The 20,238-nt window shown below is 40.9% G+C and overlaps 1 protein-coding gene across 6 annotated transcripts in view; it reads right to left on the bottom strand.

Moving 5' to 3' along the window:
- Positions 1-16,478, bottom strand: part of RAP1GDS1 (Rap1 GTPase-GDP dissociation stimulator 1) — a 159,924-nt gene extending 143,446 nt beyond the window's left edge. For 2 of the 6 annotated variants that reach the window (XM_077815042.1, XM_077815043.1), the window contains exon 1: positions 16,448-16,478. In XM_077815042.1, the coding sequence (XP_077671168.1) occupies positions 16,448-16,463 (16 nt within the window). In that variant the 5' untranslated portion in view covers positions 16,464-16,478. Of the gene's footprint in view, positions 1-15,702; positions 15,722-15,883; positions 16,198-16,447 lie in introns of those variants that run through there. The other 4 variants (XM_077815044.1, XM_077815045.1, XM_077815050.1 and 1 more) reach the window with 3 other exon arrangements.
- Between the last annotated feature and the right edge of the window lie 3,760 nt (positions 16,479-20,238).

Genomic DNA, 20,238 nt, shown 5'->3' with positions numbered 1-20,238 from the left:
CACTTTACATGAACCTAAATGATTAAGGGTGATCCAGGCCAACAGTGAATTGGGGCCTGATTCTAATCACCCTTATACTGGGGTAAATCACAAGTAACAAAAGTGAACTGAGACTGGAATTAGGCCCATAGCTTTTGCTTAAGTTAGAAGCAGCAAATAGGCTTTGAACCAAATCTGAGTTAACAACCATTTGTATTTCAGTTCATAAATGTTGAAATATTCTTCAAATAATCTAAGTAGGGGTTGTTTGTTGTTGTTTTTTTTGAGGGGGGGGGTTATGACAGCTTAATGAACAGAAAGCAATTTTTAGTTGCGGGCTCTCTGTTCCTTCAAATATGACAAAATAAACTTTTAAAAACTGATCTGGCTTCAGAGCATTGAAGTGCTGCAATATGTAAAAGTTTTAAATTATGAAGCACAAGTAAAACTTTCATTTGATATATATTTTTATGCCAAAAGAGAGAGGTAAATAAAGATAAATGTCTCTGTGTCAAAAGAAGCTTGGCTTTTATTTATTAGCTGTGTTGACTACGAGAGATCTTCCATGACAAATTAATCGGACCCCCTCCTGTTTGACAGTTTTACATTACCCTCAGATTGTTCTAGATCACCCAGCAAGAATGTCTCAGATGGAAGCATACAAAGGCTAAATTATTTCCACCAGCATAAAGGCAGGGTAGCTTTACTGGGTTTAGTGGAGTTATACTGATGTTAAGTTTCAGAGTAACAGCCATGTTAGTCTGTATTTGCAAAAAGAAAAGGAGTACTTGTGGCACCTTAGAGACTAACCAATTTATTTGAGCATAAGCTTTCGTGAGCTACAGCTCACTTCATTGGATGCATACTGTGGAAACTGCAGAAGACATTATATACACAGAGACCATGAAACAATACCTCCTCCCACCCCACTCTCCTGCTGGTAATAGCTTATCTAAAGCGATCACTCTCTTACAAGCAGGAGAGTGGGGTGGGAGGAGGTATTGTTTCATGGTCTCTGTGTATATAATGTCTTCTGCAGTTTCCACGGTATGCATCCGATGAAGTGAGCTGTAGCTCACGAAAGCTTATGCTCAAATAAATTGGTTAGTCTCTAAGGTGCCACAAGTACTCCTTTTCTTTATACTGATGTTAAGTAACCAAGCAGAATTTGGAGCACAAACCACAATCCTGATCCAGCAAAGGGTTAGTATAGGCATAAAAGGCGACCCACATGGAACACTTTACAGGATCAGGGTTATTTAAGTGTGGCACCCTTTTGCTGTAATATGAACACATATCTCTGAACATCAAAAACCTACCCAGTGTGTTGTCTGTGCCCAATAGATATGGTTGGATAAAATTCTATCTGCTTTTTGAACTGGGAAACTAGTTGAAGAGAACTTTAATTAATTCTGTGTGAAGACAACATGCAGCCAACGAATTGACTGCTAGGTTAATGGACCCTTTTGCATGTAGTCGATATTATATACCAAGAACAGGCAAATGTGATTTTTTTTTGCATGTTTAATTTGTGCATCAGTTAATGCAGATTAAATTGAACACTTTACTATTATAGTAATGCTTTAATGACTGCACTGTTTATATACAGTTAAATTATACAACACACATGGAAGTAATACCAGCATTATCTTGTGCTACTAACAACCAGCTTCAGTTAGAAACTATAGCAGCTTTCAGTAAAGAGAAAATGAAAAATTTTAAACAGGAACTATTGTACTGTTTCCAGTAAACAGCCATTGGGAAGAAACTGATTCTTATCCAGTATTAAAGATTAACTGATATTTCTAAATTAATTTAACTAATTTAATTTCTAAATTTAATCAGTTTAAATTAATGTTTAAAGAAAAAAACAGATATCCTCCTTCACTTACAGAAGATCACCATAGATTTAAATATTATAATTATTATTTTAGGCAAAATGGTTTAAAATTCAGTTGATCATATATTTGCCACTTTTACATTTTAAATCAATTGCTTCAAGTCAGTTTCTCCTTCACATAACTGCCAAGACATGAGTTCAGGCCTTCAAAGGGGAAATACAGGATACCAAAGGCCTAAACACAGGTCTTGGTCATGGATCCAGCAAAGCACCTAAATACATCCTTAATTTTAAGCACATAAGTAATTACACTGAAGTCACTTAATATACTTAACTTTAAATAAGTGCTTAGATCCCACTGAGATCCCACTCAGATTTTATTTTTAAGCACTTCCATTATTTAAGATGATCTCTAAAAACAATATAAAATTCTGAGAAAGGCAAAAACCAGAACCTCTCATAATCTCAATACCTTTGAATGTCTAGGCCAGGGGTTCAAAAACCAGAACTACTTCACGTTTTGTGTCCAGGTTATGGCCAAAACCAGAGGAGGCCTGGTTTTTTGTTTTGTTTTTTTTTTGCTTATTTTTCTAGTTCCACTTTAGATGTGTCTAAAAATCTTAAGATTTTGGCTGCTTTTTCAAGATTTCTGGCATTAATGCAAAAATCTCATAAGAACAGTTTACAAGATTTCCAGTTGTCAAATCTGATACCAAACCTTTCACCTAGTCATTAAATCTGTAACTCCAAGCCCAGCCTAAACCTAATCTGAACAAAGACTCATCAACGTACCTCTGATTTCAAGACAGATTTGCTAAAGGTCCTTTTAAAGAGAATAAATTTTGAGAAACAGTATTAAAAAATAATATAAGTCAAACAGCAGTGTGTTTCAGAGAAGCTGCCAAAAAATGATCAATTTATGAAACATACAGCCCATAACAGTCTTCAAGAAATTAACCAGTTCTCTTTGTGAAGCCAAAAAATGTTTTGTTTGGTTTTTTAAAATTATATAGGTTTCCGATTCTGACCTTGGAAAGGTTGGCAATTTTAAGCTTACATGATTCCTAAAATATGTCATCTTTGAATTACTGCAAGCTTTTTTAGAATTTGAAGTACCAGAGCATGCTAGAACAACAGTACAACTCACATCCATAGATGTATATCAACAGGCCTATTTAATTGCAAATACATTAAAACAACAACAACAGATCCACCCCTTGTTAGCATAAAGTGCTTTGTTATCTAAGCCATTTATCTATCTAACCATCTGTTTCATGTTGGGCATGGATGCTGAACTCAAACTTATGGACAAAATGTATAATCAAAGGAGAACTCTTTCAATGCTTCTCAGCATGCTTCCCCCACCCTCAATTGCCAAGATTCTTACTCTTCCATTGCAAAGGGGACTTCTGTTGTCTTGGGAAAGACAGACAAGTATATCAGTAACTTTGAGGATCAAAATGTATTCTAATTAAGTGGACAGAGTCACTTTTTGCCCTTCTCAAAGTCTCCTGCCTTCGGAGCCTTATATCTACATTCTTTAGATATGTGTTGTTGGAAATATTATGCGTAGCAGCCCTGGAGAGAAGTCCCTGAAACCTTGTGGGCATATGTGACCTTACTATTATCAGACATCAAAAGCCACTATCTATCTACATGGACATGAAAAGGGATGCTGAAACACCGACTCCTGAAAAGTTGATTTTTCTTTTCTCCTTATGCCACTACAAGATAGAACAAAGGTCACTGTGTGTATATTAATAATTTGATACTATGCCACCTCTTTCCTTTTCCAGGATATCTTCTAACAATCTGAATATTCTTCTATGTTAAATTGAATGTTAAATAGATGTAACAAATTGCTATAAACCAGATCATTCCATCAATTTTTAAGCAAAACTCCCCCTCGAACTTTATGGAACTTCTTGTTTGTTTTTTTGGTTTGGGTTTTTTGGTTTTTTTTTAATGTCATGTTATGACAATCTAAATCTGACCCTATTTCCTGTACTATACTGATTTTGATTAGCTTCCTTCACTTATCAATAAGGAAATGTAATAACAATAATATGCTCCTGATGGTCAAAATTGGCCCAGGGTTCAAATTTTCATTATTGTGACCAAAAGATTCCACAGTTCTGAGCTATATCTTGGAAGAAATTAGAGATGTAGCATTCTGCATGATATCATCAGCAGAACACAATTTAAGGCTCTGTTCCCACAACTAAGTCAGTATGGGCAAAATCCCAGTTACTTCAGTGGAACTCAGAGAGGGCTCCATGTGGCCACAAGGGTCTGCGATGTAGCATCAACTGTAGGACTGGGACCTAATTTTGTATAGTTACTTTCATATAAAGTATATCCTCACATATTCCCGCCTGATATATTAGTATATTAGGTTAATCCAAGGAGGCAAAACTGAAACATGAGTTAATATTGCTTAGAGCTGAAGGAAGTTTTCTGGGGTTTGCTGTCAAAACGAAATTAAAAATTTTGTTTTAAATCAGAAAGTTTTGGTTTCTTTTCAGTGTTTGAAAACTGAAAAAATGTCAGGTGAAGACAAAGAGGAGACTGCAGGGAAAGGGAAGGGTCAGATGTTAAGAGGTTCAGGGTAGAATGAGAGGTGGGAAACCCACCCACAGGAATGGGAAAGGGAACCCTGAGAAGGAAAGAGGGGGTAGACGTAGGGAAAGAAAAGAGAGTGGGAGACATCTGGGAGGAGGGGGATAGAAAGACCACTGGGAGGAGGTAGAACGTGGGGAGAACCTAAAAGGAGAACACTGGGCCATGAGGAATGGAGCTGGAGATATGAAGGAACAGGAGAAACAGGGATGAAAGGTGGGAAGAGTTAACAGGAGGGGGAAAAAGGTAAGAGAAAAGAAAAATGTTAAAAGGAAAAGAGCAGAGTGAAAAATCAAGGCAGGCTGTTAAATAAACTTGTCTCAACACAAACATCTTTGACTCTGGACACATTCACAACACTGTGAAGCAGCCACAATAAAGTGGACATAGTTATACAAGTATTTCAGCCATTTTTCAAATGTATGAAATTAACAATGAAAAAATACACTATGCACATGTCAGCTTCCCCACATCCTCTATGTGAAATAGTTATGACTGTTGTCTCTGTTTTGGAGAACGTGAGTACAGTACTCTGTCTGGAGAAGGGACTGTCTTCCTATGTGTTTTGAAAAGTGTATTTTGGGTGCTACTGCAATCTAAAGCTATGGATCAGGATCAGAGCCCTGTGTTTGTGAAAAGCCTACCACACTGGAGCGCTAATCTCATCTAGAGCTCCGAGGCACTGGTAGAAGAATATTGTAAGAACAGTCAAAGCCATGGTACTTTGCAGCTTTATGGCAATGGTGGTAGAATTACACCCTGACCTTATAAACAGCTCCCCACATCAGAATGGAAAAAAATAGCAAGCAGCAGCAATTATCTAAGAAAAAGAGGCAGCAGTTTGGGACACTGTTGGCCTGTTAGTGCATAATCTTGTTACTGTTGTCCTCAGCCTCCTTCCCACTTCTCTCCTCTTGTTGGTCACACGAACGGTCTTCTCTTAAACTCTATCGTAAGCTCTATAGGGTATGTCTTCTAATAAATATGTACAGTGCCTAACACAATGGCGCCCGGATACTAATTGCAGTCTTTATTGTTCTTTATAGCACATAATAGGAATGGAGCATTTTTTTATAAATACATTGTGAAGGATGTGGGGCTGATCTGTAATAATTTGAGTATTGGGTGTGCTCTGGTTATTAGGATAGTTCTTGCATGGGTATATTGGATTACTGGAATGTTTACAACAGTATGTGCATATGTTGGTTTAGTTTCATCGCAAAGCTTTTTGGGGAACTGACAGGAGGGCAGCACAATGACCCCAGAGAAAGCCCTTGCTCAGTAAAATTGTCAGGGGTCATAATAGCCAATGCCTGAGCTTTAAGCTGCAAAGATGCTACTTTCAAGTGCCAGCCAAATTACAAGACTTGTTTTCCCAGTTTTGGGAGCCAACTGATCAAACGGACTTGAAACAGTTAAACAGGCACTCTGTCCAGAGGTGTGAGGGAGCTGTTCCCAGAGAACAGACTACCACAGACACAGAAATGGGGTTGGGGATCTGGAGAAGTTAGGTCTTCCTAAACTTCTGGGGTGGGGGGTGGGGCAGTAAGCTTTAGAAAAGATAGACATACACTTAGCCCTTTTATTGTTTTAAATTCCTTTTTCTCTTATTCTTTGTTCCTACTGTTAAGATTAAACACCACATTGGTTTAAGAAAACTGCTTTGGGTCACTGTATTTACCACTGGTCACAGCTCCCGAAGGGAAAACTTGCAGGTGCGGAACCCAGTTGGGCTACTGGGGAAGCATAGTCGATCCACAGCATGCTGTAGCCTGGCACTTGGTATAAGAAAGGGAGAACTGCAGGATTCCATGCCACAGAAAAGGCAAGGGCATAAGCTAACACCTTTGGGGGTGAAGTCAGAGAGACCACAGACAGGGTCAGGGTGCAGCTAGTGCTGACAGACATGCTTTAGTTCATTTCTAAGGTTAGAAACTCTGTTTCCCCACTAATTTAAAATATTCCCTGTGACTTGTAATGTGACAGGTCAGAAGCGATAATCAGGTGCTGCCCATGTCATAGAGACAGGAAGCATCGCTAGACATGCTCTCAATAGGGGGTGGCAGCTGGAAAGTAGGACACACACGACATGCCTGCATGACAAAACATTCCTTTTGATCTAAAGCAGTGGTTTTCAACCAGGGGGCCACAAGCAGGTTTCAAGGGGTCCGCCAAGCAGGGCTGGCATTAGACTTGCTGGGGCCCAGAGCCAAAAGCCAAAGCCACACCGCATGGGGCTGAAGCCCTGCCACCAGGGGCTGAAGTTATTGCCTAAGCAACTTAGCTTTGCGGTGCCCTCTGTGGAATGGGGCCCTGGGCAATTGCCCTGTTTCCCACCCCCTAACACTGGCCCTGGCTTTTATATGTGGAAAAACAGATGTGGCATAGGTAAGCCATGGAGTTTAAGTATGTTGGAGGGAGACGGACGGGGGGGACAGGCTCCAAAAGAAAGAGGCTGAAGAATGGGAAGGGAAGACGACATTTTTTTACTTGTTCAATTAATTTTTGCTTGTATTTATTTTGCTGCTGTTTTGGCAAACCTAACTGAAAAGAGACTGCAAAATTTGCAGTTTCCTGCTACATAGTTCAACTGTGTCTGTTGCAGAATCTGTCCCTAATTACTGTGTAATTCTACAGGTCCTGAGTGCAGTACAGTTTTCAGTCTGGTTACGAAGGGCAGATGAGGTAGTTTCACTGTGGCAGATAATGGAATGGTGGATAGGAAAAAATGTTGTTTCCAAACTGAATATGAAGCATAAGATGTGAAAATAGGGGTCTCTTTACTCTAAGGAATATGGGGTGGGACAGGGACAACTTATTTTGCTGTAACTGGTTATTCTGGCAGGTAGGTACTGTAGGTGTAGATGGAAAAGAGAAAAGGAATTGGAGGGTCTGCTTATTGATTGGTGGCTCTTATGTATTAGTTCCAATATTAGTATGTAGACAATGCAACAAGACAATGGAGTATGAAGCTTATACTGGAAATGCAGATGTAGAAGAGGCATGGTATGTGGATGTAAGGGAATCTTAGGGACAGATCTTGTGTGGTCAGGGATAAGGTGGGAAAGCAAAGAAGAGTTAAGGCTGTTTGAGAAACCTGATCTCTAAGTTCCCTGACTTTCAAATATTTAGGAGTTTTTTGTTGTATCTACAATATTCTAATTAGGTCCCGTTTGTTCCAGGCATGGTGTGCGAATACATATCAAATGTGGTTATACATATATATATATATATTCATTCATTCACAACCTTAACTAATGAAGTTTCAGAATTTTTAGTCTTTTCAAGTTTTGCTGAACTATCATGACAACACACTATCATAATTATTTATAAAATAAACAATTCCACCATAATCTTCAAATAAAACAAAAAAACTTCATCAGCTTTGGGTTCAGACCACATCTCCTGCCAGGGGAGCCTTTCGCGTTCCCATGCCTTAACAGACATATTGAACTCTCATCCTCTGAGATCCCTTTTCCCCACACATAAGCCTGTTCCTCTCCGGTCTCCAAGCAACCCTGATAAATCCCACCTGTCTCCTCAAAAGCCAGCTCAAATGTCATTGTTTCCCATAGACCTTTCCCTCAAGCTGTTCCCTCCAATACATCCATGCTCTGATGCTCATCCCTCAGAGCCACCTCTCTCTCATTTCAACTTCATACTCCCTGCTGCGCAACGTGGTTCCCAGATATGTGCAGCAGAAAACTGGTGAGTCAAAGATAGAAGCCACAATTCAACAAAGCACATACTTTAAGACTTAACTGAATTTAAGCATGCATTTAAGTGATTTGCTGAATCTGACACAGAGCCACTAGAAAAACTTCAACCAATAATGGAAATGAAAACTTTCAAAAATTTTATTTTTTCTTCAAAGTGACGCAGCTAGTCAAGAAGGCAGACTGGTGGTGTTAGAAAATGGAAGTAGCAGATGGAACTGAAAAGTTTTCATTGTCAGATCTTGGTGAATCTCAATTACGTTATCACTGACCTGGGAAATAACTCTCTGTATTTTAATAGAAGTTCAGAATTGGCCTATGTTGAAGATATTGTTAGACCGTGTTGGAGAAATTTGGAGCTTGCAAGGACTGTGGTTATGAAGAAATATGAGGAAAACAGGGCAATCTCAAAAATGGGGCATTTTTAAATGTTTCCTCCACAAAAGTTAGCAAATATTTTCCTCAATATTCACTGAAAATTCAATTGCTGTATGAAGAGTTCTTGTGCCAAATTTGGAGACTAGGAAACTGGGAAATAGAGGGATTTTAATAACTACTTTTAAGTGCAAATCTCAATTCAATTTTAACTGTAACAGTATTTCTGATGCCTCCAAAATTAATTATTTGTGATATACTTTGAGAGTTGGATGTTCAAATACTCCTTTACAGTTTCTTTGGTTCCTATCCATTTCACTGCAGGGATTACAAACAACGGAGTCTGCAAAGGGATTCAAGTCTGAGACATGTAAGGTATGCTTTCTTTGTCTGCCCACCTTTCACATTTCTTCAACTGGACCCGAATGGTGAAGTTGACAATATATCCTGGCTTTGCCAGAAGATCTTAGAAGTATCTTGAACTGGAGTCCTCTGTCCAGGCTGGAGTAGTATGAATGAGAATTACCTGGTTTATGAAGTTAACCAGATCTTCTGGGTGTCTGCCAAGCACATAATCTAGTTGAACCACAGCTATTTGTCTTAAGGAGTTTTAGAAGATCACCAGGGGTTTATGTAAAAGTTCCCTAAACCAGAGCTACTTGGCTCACAGATTTTACAGGATGTCTGTAAAGCTCTGAAGCCTCCTTGAACTACAGCCATTTGTTTTACAGTGTTTACAAGTTCTAATGGGCAAATCTATGGCACTTGTAAATTCTGTAAAACAAATCAACTCCTTTTGGTCCAAAGTTCAACTTTCCAAAGAGTGTAACTCCATTTTTTTTTTTAAATTTCTACCTTATCAATAGGACCTGAGCATATCCATGGTCCATTTTGGTCAATTTCAAGGTCATAGGATTTTTTAAATAATAAATTTCATGATTTCAGCTATTTAAATCTGAAATTTCATGGTGTTGTAATTGTAAGGGGTCCTGACACAAAAAGGAGGGGTGTGTGTGTGTGTGTGGGGGGGGGGTTTGCAAGGTTATTGTAGGGGGGGGTTGTGGTACTGCCATCCTTTCTTCTACACTGCTGCTGGCGGCAGTGCTGCCTTTAGAGCTGGGCAGCTGGAGAGTAGTGGCTTCAGGCTGGGAGTCCAGGTCTGAATGGAGAGCCACCACCAGCAGCAGCACAGAACTAAGGACGGCATGGGATGGTATTGCCACCCTTACTGCGGCCCACAGATCTGGGCCCTCACTCAGCAGCCACCACTGTCCGGCCACCCAGTTCTGAAGGCAGCAGTGCAGAAGTAAGGGTGGCAATACCATACCATGCCGTCCTTACTTCTGTGCTGCTGCTGGCAGTGGCTTTGCCTTCAGAGTTGGGCTCCCAGCCTGAAACTGCTGCTCTCCAGCCACCCAGCTCTAAAGTCAGCGCAGAAGTAAGAATGGCAATACCACAACTCCCCTAAAACAACATTGTGACCCCCCTGCAACTTCCTTTTGGGTCAGGACCCCCAAATTTGAGAAATGCTGGTCTCCCCTGTGAAATCTGGTCTTTTGTGTGCTTTACCCTACACTATATAGATTTCACAGGAGGAGACCAGATTTCATGGTCCGTGACAGCGCGCTACCAAATTCACGTACTTGCCAAAAATAAACCCATGGAATAAAGCTCAGAAACAGTGAAACAGTTTACAGAAACAGTGATTGAAACAAATCTAAAATTTCTAGATGATGCTGTTTTAGAAAGGGGGTTTAACAGAAAATCATCAGACTACTTAAAGAGAAAGATAGCACTTTCAAAATCCCTTATTGGGAAAAAATGCCTTTTCTGAGTAACTCTCGAATTGTCATTAAAAAGTTCTGACTTAGCTAGAGAACACACATCAACATTTCAAGAAAAATTACTTTGTTTTATTTTCTAGGAACTTAGAGGTTCGTAATCATGCTTACAACAGAAAACAAGCGACAACCTAAAAGGTAATGAATGCCTCCAAAGTTATAGATAGCAAGGGCTCTCACTTCCTTAAGGCATAGCATGCATAGGCTAGTCTATGGTGGACAGTGAGTCTTCTATTATCTATAAAATGGGGTCAGCATTTGCTATCTCTGGTTAATGCACAAACTCATACAAGTAACACAAAAAATATTTTTTCCTTGTAAAATATTTTGCTAAAACAATTAGATGTGAAGAAAATCAGCGTATTTATTCTAGTCAGAGTGCATCAACCAGTATAGTAGGCTGTACTGTCATTTCCCAAAGCAAAGACCAGTTGCAGCAAAAAAAATGTGAATCTTTAAAATGCTGACACTGAAATAACTAGTTCTAGACTGTATCTTTTTTTTTTCCCCCCTTTCAACAAAATTTCATGGAAGCCTGCAGTTCTGAACTTCTGAAGAAGCCAAAGAGGTTAGATTAGTTCTGACTAATCTTCCCTAATCAGGACTGTTCCTGTGTTGAAACCACTGTTTACATTCTTTTGTTCTTAAAGACGCCTAATAGTTTTGTCTATACCATTAGGTTAAAGGTTTCATTCAAAAATTATGTGTCCTGAGAACAGAATATACAGAAGTAGTTTAAGAAGAAGTCAGCAAGGAATGCATGTCTATCTACAAAATCGAAATAAAAACCGAGAGAGAAAAAAAAAAGGGAGCAAAAGATCAGATGAAATCTGAAGAAAACAAAGCAATAATAATAGAAATGAGCATGCTACGAAGAAGAGAAACAAAAATAGAAAAGAACAAAAACCCTTTGGGGGAAGTGCATATAGAGGGAGAACTAGGAAAAGCAAAGTGTAATTATGAAGACAAGAGGGACTTGGGAACATCATAGAAAAAAGTTAAGAAAATAAACCAGAAAAGCAGAAAAAGTAAGACATGAGGATTTTCCCCCTCTAATTCTCAGTGTATTTTGAGTGTAACCTGGGAATCCTATACACAAGTTTTCAACCTTTCTTGAGTAAAGTTGGTTAATTCGTGGTGAATTGTGAGCACTTCTCTTAACTATTAATGTAAAATAATGTTTGTTTTTGCGAAGGAGGGGGATACCGACCATAGTCATCGGACAGTGGACAAACCTGTGGAGTTAAATCCATTGGCAGCTGTAGAAGAGTTTGGCTGCTAACCCTCTTAGCTCTATTATGAATGCAGTGCAAATATTTTGCTTTTCCAGCCTGGCAACACCAATTATCACCACTATAGCATGTGCAAGTACTGAGAGGAGTAGCAAAAAGAACCTTCTCAGGATGGAAGAATATTTTCATCTACTTCCACCCTCCTGCCACTATATTAAATGTGTTTTAAAAAAAAAAAAAGTTTGTCCCATTCCCCTTTCTTCCCCAAAGTCACACTGTTACAGCCTCACCTGAAACACACTTCAGCTCCCTCTACAGGGTGAACAGAAGGAAGCTTTCACAAAACCAACCTCCTGAAAACAGGGACTCTATCTTTGCCAATCTGTGCCATCCACAATCTGGATCTCATATGTTATAGCTCAACCACCAGGCTGACCTGAAGCTTGACACTTCCTGAACATATTTAGCACATTGTACATTTTTGCAAGGAAACACACACACTGAATTAATGAGTACAGACTAGGCAGGGAAGAACTGGGCCCTGAAATTGGCACTATAAATCTCTATTCACTCAGGTCTCTCTTTAGCATTGGATTAGGGTAGGTAACAAAAGGAGAACAGATAAATAAGCAATATTTTAATTAAGCCAGCCATCTAGACAGGAGAATTGATGTTTTGTGTGTATGTTTTTTAAGAGACATACAGATGCTATTGTTTTGAGTGCTGTAGAAAGACTTAAGAAATGTAGATGCAGACCCCCACTTGCAGCTGAAGTCTACAATCTAGAATGCCTAATCTGCAGGTAGAAATTAATATACATGATAAAAATAAAATTGTACCCATATAAAATACCATATAAAGTTTTATAGTAAAGTCTTTTAGAATACAGTCTCTATGCAAGATAGAGACAACATAAAGTTGCAGTACAGGAAATAAGATAAAGAGAAACAGTTGGGTACAAAATGCCTTGCAAACCAGAGATACTATGGTAAAAATGCACAAGTAATGTTCATTAGAAAGGCACAGAAAACAATAGCAGTGAGTGTCATCCAAAATACTCGAAGTGCTGTACTGTACTTCCAAGAACAGCTAAAGAAACCTACCATGCAAAAGGAATGCTTAATGCTAAAAATCAAACATTTTTTAAAATAATGTCTGAATTAATCATTTTAAATATAAATCCAAAGGACAAAAGCACAATTTTGGGAAGGACAAGTATTACTTCAATCCTGCAGAAGCAAATCATTGCCAGAGGAATAATCAGTTGGTGCCTCTGAGATAGGAAAGGCATTCTAACAGCAGAGCTCCCACAGTCTCACATGTACACATGAATCTCTTTAATGGCACAAATCTTTTGACTGGAATATGAATGTTTTCCAGGGCTTCCATTTTACATCATTAGTGTATGAATCTACTAATCCCATTCTAACCTGCTTAAGTGTAGAATATTCAGTATGTTTAATCATAAAACAGATTTAGTACTCTTTGCCACAAATACTTGATTCTCAAGTATGATTTACCAAGTTAACAGAAGCTTGAGGAAGAGATCTAGTGCTGCAAAAAGTCATCCTCAATACTTACTTTCTGAGTATTTCCAACAGTTACGCAATGCACAAGTAAAAACAGGAGAGCACACTGGAATCGAGCAATGGAAGCTACTGTACTGATTTTGTGAGTTTAATCACGAGACCGTAAACATCCAAAGTCATCATTTGCCCTAAAAAATGTAACAGAAAACAGATAGCTGGCTAACCAGAGGAGAGACGCAATTTTGATTTCCATCTTGGTCATTGGCTCCTCAGAACACCACGAGCTGCTGTAGAGGAGGCTGTAAGTTTGCCATTGACCTGAAAAGCAGCAGAATCAGATCCAGATGTGTGGAGGGGTGGGAAAAAATAAGTGAAGTGGGTTCCTTCTGTTGCTCAACAGCAACCCCTTTGGACAATTAAGGAGCATCCTTGACAGACTCTGAAGGGAAACCCTTTTGGTCATTTTATCACTGCTAATAAAGGCATAATTATGCAACAATCTTTGGCTAGAAAGATTATACAAGCAATTTACAACTTCACTCACAACTGGAATGGAGCCTTTTCTAGAGTAGAATGTAGCATTTATTCTGCACTAGCACTTTGGTCATGATACTGGGATAAATATCCCTACTCTTGTGATCAGTGTCATTAAAAATCACCTAGTAAGTAGTCAAGGAGTTGGCCTTTCATCTCAGCTAAATGAGACATCCAGAACCTTACCACAATGTCAAGGCAGAGGTTCAGTATCAGCCTCTGAGAAAAGAATTAATTATACTTAACAGTTACATAGAGTTTTTCCTCTTCCAAGCACTTTATAAAAGTGAAATAATCTCCACAACAGCCCTGAAAGGTAAGTAACCATTATCCCCATTTTACAGACAGGGAAACTAAGGTATAGAGGTTGTTTCTAAACATGAAAATCTTTGTCTAGTAAAAGGCAAAAGATTTATATGGTCTCAAAAGAAACCAGTTACTTATCTAAGGCAGCAACAGCAGGAGTCCAGTGTCAAATCTAGGATTATGAATTCAGGAATTGCTGACTCCTTATCCTGTGTTTAGACTATTAGATCAGTAGCTCTCAATCTTTTTCTTTTAGAGGTCCACCCAACATGCTATAAAATCTCCATGGCTCACCTGTACCACAACAAATGGCATATAAAATGGCTGGCATTAGGGGGTAGCAAGCAGGGCAACTGTCTGGGGCCCTGTAAAGCTACACTGCTCAGCCTTTGGCTTCAGCCCCATTCGCTGGGGCTTTAGCTTTCTGCCTTGGGCCCAAGAGAGTCTAACACTGGCCCTGCTTGGCAGACGCCCTGAAACCTGTTCCCAGACCCCCAGTTGAGAATCACTGTATTAGACTACAGTATAACTGCCTCTCTGGCAGAGGTACACTATCCTCAATTCCTGGTGCAGCCCAAGGAGATACACTGAATGCATCCGATGAAGTGAGCTGTAGCTCACGAAAGCTTATGCTCAAATAAATTGGTTAGTCTCTAAGGTGCCACTAGTACTCCTTTTCTTTTTCCAAGGAGATACAGTGTCCTCAGCACTTGCACCATTGGGCCGTAAGGCAGCACTACTTTCCAGATCAGTGTGGGTTTTCTTTTGGAGGTCTCCATCAGCCTACAAGCTTTGGGAGTTAGCAGACAGATAATATGACTGCAGTTCTTCACTAGACACATGGTGACTTAAAAATAGTAGGGTGGGCCCAATATGAAGATCTTTGGGGTTCCAAAAAGTATGCAGAGGAACACCATAGGTGAGAATGAAACATCAAATAATCTTTGTAACGCATGATCCCAACTGTCTATTACATAAACAAAAGTGGGGGAAATGTAGTCTGTTGAATGACCTACATGGCCACTTGCTCCAATTCTCCTTTAATACTTACAGAATTTGATTTCTACTTAAGAAATCTGTATTAAAATACTGTAAAACAAATTATATTTGAGGAGTACATTCAGTTTATTAAATTGACATTCAGCCTACCTAAGGCCAGCCTGACGGATTAACTGGCAATATCACAGGAGCCCCCAGAAACTTTGCAGGGTGATTTTAGAAAATAAGGAAACCCTTTAAGTTCAGAAAAAAGGTGCCATTACTATGTTCAGCTTCCTGCTGTCTCACCCCTGTTCCCAGCCCTTACGTGACCAAGGTACCGAGCTCAGCCCAGTCACAACACACCCTGTAAACACCCCGCTAGTCCAGTACGGAGCAAGTCCCTGCTCGCCTATTTCATGGACTGGTCTCTGGTTTTACACTCCCCGTGGCCACAGCTGTGCTCTTTACCCCGGGGCTGGGTGGAGACACCCCCCCATTCCCTGCACAGCCCTGGCAAAAGCAATCTGCACCCGGAGCCTCGTCAGGGGAGACAACAGAAGCTACTGAGGAAGTTGCATGAAGTCGTCTTCCTCCTCCTCCTCCTGCCCGTCCGACACAGAGGGAGGAGGGAAGCAAGGGGCCGGCCTCGGGAGGCAAAGGGACAGTGCGACGGGGAAGAGGATGCAAAACAGGGAGCCGCACAGAAGCCACGGAGGGGGGGCGGGGGGGAGGGGAAGAGGAGCAGCGGACCTGTTTCGGCATCATGGCCCCGTCCCTCCTGCCTGGAGAGGAGCGAGCGTCTCCCCGGCCCCGCGGTGCGGCAGAGCAATGCCAGAGAGGGCGGGGGCAGAGGCAGGCGCGCGAAAGGGCGATAACTTTGGGGGACAGCTGCCTGGAGCCGGGCTAGACCGCGCGGGAGAAGGGGACTTACCCATGTTCCTGCCCGGAGGAGAGCCGCTCTCTGGGTCCTGCTCAGGGCAGCTGCCTGCGCCTCTAGCCAGCGGCCGGGGAGGGACACGCGGGAGCAGCGGGGACCCGGCGGGGCGGGGCGGGGCGGCGGCTAGCGCGGGGCGGCGGCGGCGGCGGGAGCAGCCCGGCAGCAAGTGCCCGTCCCCGGCGCCTCGGGGTGCGCGCGGCGGCAGGGGCGGGGGGCTACGTGCGTTCCAGGCCGGCCCCTGCTGTCGGGGAGGGGAGGCGGAGAGCGAAGCGGGAGCCCGGCTCTGTGTGTGTGTGTGTGTGTCTCGCTGCCTGCCGCGGCGGTGTCGATTGGATTATGAGTCAGTGTGTAGTACATCCGGGCAAGGCCCTCCTCTGGAGACACCCGGCCCAGCGGCACCCAGAGACCCGGGAGGAGGAGCTGCCGAGGCCGCGGCAGCCGCACGGATACACAGAAGTCGCTGCTTCTCCGGCTTTTGCTCCCGCCCCGTGGACGATCGGGTTTCACTCCGTGCCCGTGCCGTGTCAATCCGCGCCGGCTGCTGTTTAGCATGAATACCTGGGTAGGAACCCATAGGGGGCTTTGCAGGCAAACTCAGCTCTTCCTGGCCAGAGATCCCTACGGCGCCAGGAGTTTTCCGGCCCGGCCCGGCCCAGCCCAGTCCCTGTGCAGAGCTCCTCACCCATAGCCTCAGTCATGGAGCAGTTGTCATGTTGTATGCGTTATTATTTATTAGTGTCTTATCATTTGCAAATCATATTGACAGATATGTTAAGGCCGCCAGAGAAAATGTGTGGGGAAGAGATTTGCATATAACATTTGGCCATGCTATCCTATATGTCCTCCTATAACGTTTAGCGCTTGCATTGTAGGACGTAGCTAGGCAGAGCCATGAAGGCCCATCGAGCCAGGTAATTAGCTCTGTTTTAGACTATGAACCCATTTTATAGCTCTTTCTATCATTGTAGACCGAGCCTGGTTGATAAATATTCGAGACTATCATTATTTTTAAAAGTTCGCCCTCGCCCTTCCCCCCACGGACCAGCCCTGGCTTTCACAACCATGTTACTGGGGTTTTACAGGTTTTAAGACTCTCTTGTAAAAATGGCTTCAGGACAATGGCTACTTTTCCACCGTAGACAACCCAAGGCCCCAGTTAGAACCCCACCTAGTAAATATGTGTAAAGTGATTTTAACACATCTTGGTCTATGCTTACAAGGAAAAGCATGTTCAACCCATGCTGTCTGATCCCATGTTTCATTTTTTAAATTCTCACAGAAGAATAAATTACCGATTATTTCCTCTTTAAAAAAAAGACTTCTAGCAATAGATTCATAGACATTAAGGTCAGAAGGGACCATTATAATAGTCTAGTCTGACCTCCTGCACGACGCAGGCCACAGAATCTCACCCACCCACTCCTGCGATAAACCTCTCACCTATGTCTGAGGCATTGAAGTCTTCAAATCATGGTTTAAAGACTTCAAGAAGCAGAGAAACCTCCAGCAAGTGACCCGTGCCCCATGCTACAGAGGAATGCAAAAAACCCCCAGGGCCTCTTCCAATCTGCCCTGGAGGAAAATTCCTTCCTGACCCCACACTCGCACCACTTCCATCCTTTGACTCCTAAACCTCTGCTAACCAAAACATAAAAAACAGGAAATTAATCATTTTTTAAAAAAAACAAACCCATACCCCAAGCAGACCCTGAAAAAGGAGATGAGTTAGAGATGTCATGAAGTCTCCTAGGGACTTCAGTGTTGCTATTGATTTTAAATGGAAAGCGCTCACTATTACTGTGATGGGTTGCAGTATAATACTTTAATATAGATAGAATATCCAAGGTGTGCATGATGCTTCACAGATACAAGATTTTAACAATGTTTCCACCCAGGGAGTTTGCAATCTAATTTGTACAGGTAACACAAATAAAGACAGTGCCTGTTTGTTTTTTTTCAATTTGTTTGTTTTTAATGTTTAGAGTAAATTGACCTCTTGATAGTGGGTTTTGTATTTGTTTGTGGGTTTTTGTCTGTTTTCATTTTAACGTTTGTAGTAAGTTGACCTCTTCATAATGTTTTTTTCCTGCTTTTGAAATACAGAGCCAAATTTTCTTCTCAGTTAAAATGATATAATCCTGACGTCAGTGGGGTTGCACCATTGTAACTGAAAGGAGAGTTTAAACTACAGCATAATGATGTGACATACCTTTTTTCCCACTGGAGGACAGAACAATCTTTGGAGGACTCAGAATATGACATCACTGCCTGAGGTGGCTGAAAGCTGAGAAACAATTCTCTCATTTTAAGACCCAGCGCTCCATTCCCTTTTATGTATTAGGAGCTGGGAGAGCTGTAGCTCAGGTTGCAATCTGAATAAAGTCACATTCCAGGTCTTCCAAAGGCTGCCAGAGTCTTCTAAGAAAAAGAGGCAAGAAAGAATGGAGTTCATATAACAAAAAAGCCAACATCTGCCTCCCAAAAAACGCTTATTCAGCTGTCTTCATACCTCATAAAGGAGAACAAATAGTACATTATTTTGTGTTTTGGATTTTGAGTTTAAAATGTCAGCAAGGAGTGATGGGACAGTTAAGAGTGTGCACTGTCACATAGGACTCCTAAATCTTGCACAAATATGAACTTGTTTTCTTATGGCTGAGGTTGGGAGCTGTTCTCTCATGATGAGATTTGCTGTCATAAGAGGAAGTGAAGACTAGAAATACATGTATCCAGAATAGGAGCAGCAGATGAAACTGGGAATCTTTAAGTACTTTTTTCTTTTGCCTATTAGCAGCTACTGCAAAAGCATTGACAGTGGTAAAGGTTTATCCGAAAAGCCACATTGTGTGTCAAATGGGATTTGAACAAAACTATGACACACTTATAAAAAGGTAGATGGAGTGATTTTGAACAGGAAGCAAGAACTTGATTTTGTCTCATTGCCTTTAATAGAAACAATTTATAAATAAAGATGCCTTTCACTAAAAGAGAAATATTTGTAAAAAGAAAAGGAGTACTTGTGGCACCTTAGAGACTAACCTATTTATTTGAGCATGAGCTTTTGTGAGCTACAGCTCACTTCATCGGATGCATACCGTGGAAACTGTGTGTATATAATGTCTTCTGCAGTTTCCACGGTATGCATCCGACGAAGTGAGTTGTAGCTCACGAAAGCTCATGCTCAAATAAATTGGTTAGTCTCTAAGGTGCCACAAGTACTCCTTTTCTTTTTGCGAATACAGACTAACACGGCTGTTACTCTGAAACCAGAAATATTTGTGTTTGGTTGGGGTGTGGAGGGAATGAAAAGAAGATGAAGGATCAGATTGGATTTTTAGGTGAACTTTGTGGTCAAAAGAATCAGTGCCCCTATCTAAAATGGAAGAAAGGCAAAACATCTGACAAAATCCTCTCAAATAGATGAAACCTCATGCTTTGCTGAATCCGAACCATAAATATTAGAACTGAAAGATAAATGCTTCTAAACAAAAAGATATGTATGGAACATGGCATGTTCTCATGAGAGACTCTGCATGTGTGAAGCGTTATTGGATTGGGGTTGTTTTCCCCCAGAACGTTTGGTCTTTTTAAAACTGGATATGGGATGATAGAAAAATATTTACTCATAAGGACTTCATATTATATTTGTCTGCAGTTTTTCTTCTGGAACCATTACTTTTACAAAATTAGTAGGATGAGCTTCATGGAGTACTTTATTTTTTTCCCCCAGTACTTCCACATTAATATGTACCTTTGCCTGAATAATTACTTAAGAATAGTAAAACAGGATACGAATAATTGGTGCTTTGCAGGGCCAGTTCTGCTTGTCTTAGGTGTATGCATAGTTCAATTGAAATCAGTGGGACAACTCATATCAATAAGGCAAGGAAAAAAAAAATAGGACCAGCAACTTCACATTACAACAGCAACTCCAGATCCACCCCTAGCCAATATCAGTAGCCCTTCTGTCCAGCACCCACCTCACCCTCTTGAATGTGCCTTCTTATTAACAAATTATGTACACTTTTATGACTACAGAGGATTGTGGGATAAATCAAGGAACAATTTGTCAGCTATTTTGTGGAATACAGACCCAAATAGTTTGAATCGTTGATTTAAATCATTGTAACCTTATGATTCACTAGAACGGACCTGCTCCCATTGAAGTGAATGGAGTTTTTCCATTCACTTAATGGGAATAGATACAGGTCCAATATGTGTACCCATTTGTGTTTGTTTATGTATGTATGTATGTATTTACATGGTTAACTAATATGGAAAACTAATACATTAATCTTTTTTAGAAAAGTGTTGGAAAAAATCATTTAAAAAGTTGCACGCGAGCTGCA

This window comes from Eretmochelys imbricata, chromosome 4, assembly GCF_965152235.1.
Source record: "Eretmochelys imbricata isolate rEreImb1 chromosome 4, rEreImb1.hap1, whole genome shotgun sequence".
Lineage (NCBI taxonomy): Eukaryota > Metazoa > Chordata > Testudines > Cheloniidae > Eretmochelys > Eretmochelys imbricata.
This window is presented reverse-complemented; position numbering and strand designations above follow the sequence as displayed.